The 6,322-nt window shown below is 63.1% G+C and overlaps 1 protein-coding gene across 2 annotated transcripts; it reads right to left on the bottom strand.

Annotated features, from left to right (window-relative positions):
* Positions 1-408: 408 nt before the first annotated feature.
* Positions 409-2,469, bottom strand: LOC130680098 (ral-GDS-related protein-like). 2 transcript variants are annotated; one of them, XM_057490219.1, is made up of 5 exons: positions 2,342-2,469; positions 1,931-1,999; positions 1,323-1,367; positions 904-1,025; positions 409-795 (listed from the first exon to the last, which is right to left on the bottom strand). In XM_057490219.1, exons 2-5 carry the CDS (start codon positions 1,994-1,996, stop codon positions 708-710), a joined length of 321 nt encoding a protein of 106 aa, XP_057346202.1. In that variant the 5' UTR covers positions 1,997-1,999; positions 2,342-2,469; the 3' UTR covers positions 409-707. The 2 variants fall into 2 exon arrangements, with proteins under 2 accessions (XP_057346202.1, XP_057346203.1); XM_057490220.1 differs by lacking the exon at positions 1,323-1,367.
* Positions 2,470-6,322: the final 3,853 nt, after the last annotated feature.

The raw sequence follows: 6,322 nt of genomic DNA, 5'->3' as shown, positions 1-6,322 counted from the left end.
TCCTCCACACGGTGGGTCGGCTCGCCTCTGTCCAGCGGGCCACGAGCAGAGGGGACGACACAGCACGAAGGGGGCCAAGTTGGCCGCAGCTAAGTGCGGGTCCTTGAGGATACAGCGGCAGCCTGGGGAGCTGCCCAAGTCTGCTGATGGAGGAGGTGCGAGAGCACCTGCCCCAGCAGAGGCTCAGGATGAGCAGCGGGAGTAAGAGGAGCAGCAAGCAGACTGGGGTCCTGGGGCGCCAGGTGCCGCCTGTCCGAAGGGGAAGAAGCTCTCCTCCTCATGCATCCAGGACACCAGCAGGGCCGAGGGCCCGATGACAGAAGCTACAGGGCACGCGGGTGAGCAGAAGAGGCAGGTTATCCCGGGTTCCCCCCATTTTCCTGCTTCGACCCCGTCCCCACTGCCCTCTGGGCTCTGGGCCCTGTGCGGAGGGTCCTGTCAATCACCAGCACCCGGGGGCGTCCCTGTCACGGGCAGGCTCCTGAGCATCACCTACTCACAGAGGAGGAGGCTGGGTCCCGGAGGGGGAGCGGAACCACCCTTCAGTCTGACAGGACTGGTCGGCCGTGGAGTTGGGACCCCAGCCCCACCGGTCTTTAGGACGCCCCCACACCCAGCATGGCCCGAAGCTTCCCTGAGGCTGAGGAGCAGCCCACCCCCTGCCGATCGCCCCAGCCCAGAAACTCACCTGGTCCTGGCCAGGAAGTTTAAATCTTGTGGGACCTGAAGAACTGCAACAGTCCCTTTATGCCAGCGCCCTGGCCTGGGGGCTCCAGCTGGCAAGACAGGCTGTAGCTGCAGGACAGAGGGACACCTGTGAGCCCCTGGAGCCACACATCAGGGGGCCCTTCCCCCAGAGCCTGCTGGCAGCTGCAGCCCATGCCTAACCCCAGCCGGCCTCACCTCTCCTCCTCATCCAGGGGCTCCATGGCCTGGAGAAATGACATGATGTGCTCCTCGGGCTCCAGGTCATACAGCCTGGCCACGTGCTGGTATATCGTCATCTCATGTAGGATGACAGTGACCTGGGGCAGAGGAAGGACAGGATGCAGACAAGAGGGGGTGAGGAGTGGGGCACTGGGATGGTCTCGGATCTTTGCTCACACGGGAACCCGCCTTCCCTCCAATGCCATCCAGCCCTGCCTATTCCCACTGTTGGGTCTCCAGCTCTTCCTCCAGGAAGGAGGCCTTGATGCCACCCCCCACCTGACAAAACCTTTAGTATCCTCAGCTCTGTGTGTCTTAACTCTCTCCAGACACGTTAGACCTAGGGGATGGGTGAGACAGGGTCCTGCCCAGGGGGTCTTGACTCCATCCCTCACCTTCTGTGACTGGGTGCTCAACTGTCTCTCTCTCATCCCGTCACCCTGGAAGGCAGGAAGGCAACCAAAGTGCATCAGAAACAGCCCCCTGAGCCCAGAACGAGGCCAGGACGTCCCTACCCTTTCTCAAGTTGGAGGACCTCCACGGCCCTCCAAGCGGCAGGCCTGCCCAGAAACAGCACCCGGACCTGGCCAGGGATCGGGGCTACCGAGAAGCGGGAACTGCACTGGGGAGCTGAGGCCAAGCTTCCCACGCAACTGTATGATGGCAGACAGGGAGACTGGGGCCTCAGGTGGGAAGGCACTGCCAGCCCCCTGATGTGCTTCCTGCCCTGAAGGAGCAACATCCCTCCCCCTGGGCAGGGCCTGAGGGGGAGACCAGTCCTGCCCAGATGCTGCCCCCTGGAGCCCTCAGCCCCACCTGCCCTGGGACCAGGACCGGGGCTTAAGCCGGTCCTTCTGGCAGTCCTCTCCAAGAAGCCCAGCTCCTCGGGTGGAGGGGGGAATCAGGAGTGGGGGAGGCCTGGTGCTGAGAGGTCTGGGCTCACTGGGGGCTCTCTCCTCTCTAAATCTCATCCTGCCCCCCTGTTCCCTGCTGGGTCACTCACATCGTTATTTTCCGGGAGTTGGTCGACGGGCACGTCACGTAGAAACAATCCAAGGAATGGGACCATGCCCTGTGCCACCTGGGTGGGAGGTGATGAGTCCCCGCCTGCCCAGGGGCGCCCACAGAGCCTCCCCTGAACCCCACACCCACAGCCCCCAGCTCCCTTGGACCACCCTGTGCTGCCTCCCTCCACTCCCTTCACCCTGAGCTCCCCTTTTGGTCCCTCCCAGGGCTGGCTTTTGCCCAATCCCAGGACCTGTGGTCCCTACACCTGTCCTCCAACTTGCCCCTGTACCCAGCTGCTCTCGCCCTCCTCCTGGTCACCCCAGTGCTGGCAGCTCAGGGCTGGTGGCACCAGGGGCAGCTACAGGTTTGCCCCCACCGCCCATGACCCACGCCATGCCACTCTCACCTGCTTCTTCCTATACTGGCATCCCGTGAGGGCCAACAGCTGTTGCTTCACGATCGCCCTCGCCTCCTGCAAGGACCAGGACACTCAGGTGCTCAGGCTCCCCTCCCACGTGGCCTCCCACAACCAGACCGTGGTGGATGGCTGCCTTGCCCGAGCCCCCTGGCATCCATGCTGTCCCCACCTCCAGCAGGGTCTCAGCCTAGAGCGACCTCAGCTCCAGGACACACTCATACTCATGGGGGTCCTTAGGCCTCGGCCACAGCCCTGAGAGTGTCAGGGGAGGTCCATCTGCTTCCCAGGGTGCCCTGAGGACTCACTGTCACCTGGCTATCAGCACGGCTCCCCTCACATGCCCAGGGTTGGGGGGGCCACAAAGCTGAAGCCCATCTTGTGCTCCCTAGACCCTGCTCACCTGGGAGGCCCGCACCCCAGTGTGACGGCAACCGTCCATGTCCACATGAGGAGCCCGAGGCCACAAAGGGGCAGTGACAGGCTCAGGGGACCCAGGGGAGAAGCCGACCTTGCTCAGGCACAGGCCCCATTCCTGCTGCTGACCCCATGCCAGCCCCAGCCCCGACTGGAGCCTGTCCTCTGGGTCCTCGCTGGATGCCAGGCCCCCAGTCAAGTGGAGCCAGGGAGGGAGACAGACGAGGCCCTTGGGGGCCTGGGGGACCCTACTTTCCCCGTCAGCTTCCCCCTCCCACCCCACACACCTCGAGTCTTCCCCAAAGCTGTGCCACAGCACGGCAGAGGACTTGCCCTGAGGACCCCCCCTTCCAGACCTCTGGCCTCCGTTTACCTTGAGGAGCCACTCTCTGTTAGCCTCCTCATCCCTCTTCGTAAGGTTTTTGTAGGTCCAGGAGCTCTTCCTAAGGGGAGGGGAGAGGAGGAGGGAGAAACATGGCCAGCAGGTGGAGAGTTTGGGGGCAGACCCCTTTTCCTGGGGCACCCAGGAGATCCACTAGCCTGCATGAGGCTTTCCACCACAGCCCTGGGCCCTGGGGAATACGTGGCCTGAGGAGGTCATTGCATGTTTCCACCCAGGGCCTCCATTCCCAGTTCTCCCAGGGGCGAATCTGCTTTGGGCCAGGTCGCTGTCCTTGGGGCAGAGACCTCCTGCTGTGGAACACAAGCTCAAGATCTCCAATGGGCTTCAACCCATACCTGACATTGAAGGAAGCTTATTCCTACAGGGGTACCCATGGCCTAACCCACAGGGGGCCCCAAGAGCCCACCATCCCTGCCTCTAGGCTCTGCCGCCTCCCAGGAAGTCCCAGCCCACTGAGGGACACTGCAAGATGTAGGGGTGTCCCTGTCCACTCAGGTGCCCTGGTCCCAGGGACAGGACTACCCACCAGGAAACATGTCCCCAGGTGCTTTCCAGGCGACCTATGGGACGGCTCCGCAGGGCCAAGAGAATGGCACGGACAGCAGCGAAATTCTTGAGGGCCAGACACTCCTGGGAGGGAAGACAGAGCTGAGAGCCTGGCCTGCTTCTCTGCTCTGTCCCCCCATGAACTCCTGTCCTTAAGGAGACAGACACCCAGGGAGCCCAGCACACCTGGTACCTGCTGAGCAGCCCTCCTGGGTGGAGGACTGTAGCTCAACCCAAGGAAGAGGCCAGGCATGGCTGTCCCACCCCTGGGGCCTGCGAGTCCACATCCTCATGCCCCTGGCATGAGGGGCTCAGGGACCATGCAGGGTAGATCACAGACAACCATCCTGAGAGTTGGCAAAGGAGGGACCCCGGGGGCCATCCCATGACACACACACCTCAGCCACCCGAATCCAGAACTCCACTACTTGGGCCCTGTCCTGGGCCGTCATGGTCACGGTCCCGAGGCAGGAGGAGATGACCAACCTAACCATGGCATCGAATTGCCTGATGACCATTTGCACGTTGGGGGCCAGGAGCTTAGTGCCTTCCGTCAGTGGCTGGCTCTCTAAGTAGGCCTTGAATTCGGCATATTCAATCCTGCTGTACTGTTTCTGGGGATGACAAGGGGTGTCATACAGCTGTGCCCCTGGTGCCCCTGTTCCCAGGCAGGGTCACCGGTCAGAGCTGGGGCCCAGGCAGCTGGGGACATGCTGTGAGCGTTGTGGCCATCCAGGCTTCAGACCGCATCCACTGAGGCGCCCAGGACAGGATGCACAGGACCCCACAGTGGTGGGGAACGGAGGGGCTTTGCTCACAGGCACCCTCACTCACCTCTCCCCTGCAGCACAAGGTGGCTCACACCTGCCCATCCTGGGGCATCTGCCTCCCATTCTCCCACCCCTCCCTGAGCACCCCTTCCCTGCCCTGCCCTTCCCAGCCCGGCCAGGCCCTGCCCACCTTCCCTCTGCTCCTCCTCATTGGTCTGCAAGGATCCCTAAGTACCATCCCTACTGTCCCCCATGATCAGGGAGGGCTTGGGGGTGAGGAGAGTCTCTCAGGGCACATGGTGAGTCCGTGGGGAAGCTGGGACATGGGCCCAGATGACAGGAGTCCACGCCAGGGGATGGCAGGTCTGGGGCAGCCCGTGACACCGGGCAGGCCCACCCCTGACCCCGAGAGCCCGCTCCACTCACCGCACACAGCAGGGTCAGCTGCTCAGCTACCAGGTGGGCGGGGAACTGCAGGATGGTCCACTCCTCCGTCCTTGGCACATCCCGGGTGATCGTGACACAGTCGCTGGTGGGCTCCGGGTCCGCCTCTGGCTCTGCCAGGCCCGGTGGCATTCCTGTAGGTGCCACGGGACCTGAGCCTGAGGGCTCATGGGGCTCCAGCTCGGGGCCTGGCACCGGGGCTGAGACCACTCCTGGGATGTCCCAGGGGCTCATGGGATCTGGACATGGCTCTGGCTCTGCAAGGCCTGGTACCATTACTTCAGTTGCTCCAGGCCCCAGGCCCGAGGGCTCTTGGGGCTTCAGCTCGGGGCCTTGCCTCAGAGCTGAGGCCTCTGCTGGGATGTCCTCCGGCTCTTCAGGGGCTGAGGCAGGTGAAACTGGCCGTAGCTCCTGCACAGGGGTCTGAAGGAGCTCCTGGACGGGCTCTAGCCATGAAGCCAGCCCTCCCTGTGTCTCTGGGGCTAGCTGCATCTGCTGTGGTTCTGGAGCAGGACACAGAGAAAGGGTCACCCCGGGGCTGATTCCCCGCACATTACAATGACAGAAGAGCCCTCCCTGCCTTGAAGGGAACCCCAGTTCGGGAGGCCCACCCTAAACGGTCCCCTGGCTGCAGCCCCTCACCTTCCAGCTCTGCCACCGTGGGCCCCAGGTGCTCCTCCTGGACCAAGTGGTGGAGAACTTGGCCCTCCAGGATGGATGAAGGCTGGCTGGCATCGATGACGCTGGGCACATGCTCGGGCTCCCAGGCAAGGCGCCTAGTCCATCCCATCCTGGGGCTGGGGGAAGGCCGGTGGGTGGCAGAGTGAGAAGCCTGGTCTTTCCAGCCACACTGGCCTCTCGGTCCACCCTTGTGTGGGCCTGGCCGCTGTGCACTCCCCTGCCTGTCCAGGCACCTGCCTGTCCCCCTTCCTGACCCTGCGTGTCTGTCCTGGGACCCCATCCTCTCCCATCCTCCCGAAGAGGAAGTCTCCAGTCCTCAGCCCACCCATGGGAATCCGAAGATGAGTGACCTGCTGGGCTCTGCTGGGCTCCCCTTGCCCCAAGCCCCAAACTCCTCCTCCCCCAATTCTGTGAGACGGGCAGCGCCCCCTCTGGACCCAGTGAGTGCTCACATTTTCAGTTCCTCCTCTGGCCCCTCATCATGCCCCCTGTTGCTTGAAGAGGCTGTGAGGGCATCACTTGTGACACTCCCTGGCCGTGACCTGCGGATGATTCCTGAAGTGACTGTCCGAGTCCACCCGGGGTGGGGTCCCAGTATTGTGTCTGAGTCCTTCACTCAGTTATGCTAAGTGTCCCCAAAGGGTCTGCACAAAGTGGGCACTGCGTACCTATTGTTGCTTAAGGAAATCCTGCCAGAACCTTCCCAGGTAC

Source organism: Manis pentadactyla, chromosome 12 (genome assembly GCF_030020395.1).
Source record: "Manis pentadactyla isolate mManPen7 chromosome 12, mManPen7.hap1, whole genome shotgun sequence".
NCBI classification, from domain to species: Eukaryota; Metazoa; Chordata; class Mammalia; order Pholidota; family Manidae; genus Manis; species Manis pentadactyla.
This window is presented reverse-complemented; position numbering and strand designations above follow the sequence as displayed.

Bases quoted from the DNA above. Each gene is read 5' to 3' on its own strand.
- LOC130680098 (XM_057490219.1), bottom strand. From the start codon at position 1,996: ATGGTCCCATTCCTTGGATTGTTTCTACGTGACGTGCCCGTCGACCAA. The intron at 1,026-1,322 runs GTGAGGGATGGA...CCTCTGCCCCAG, and splicing joins TGAGCACCCAGTCACAGAAG to GTCACTGTCATCCTACATGA. The intron at 796-903 runs GTGAGGCCGGCT...TCTGTCCTGCAG, and splicing joins CCCCTGGATGAGGAGGAGAG to CTACAGCCTGTCTTGCCAGC.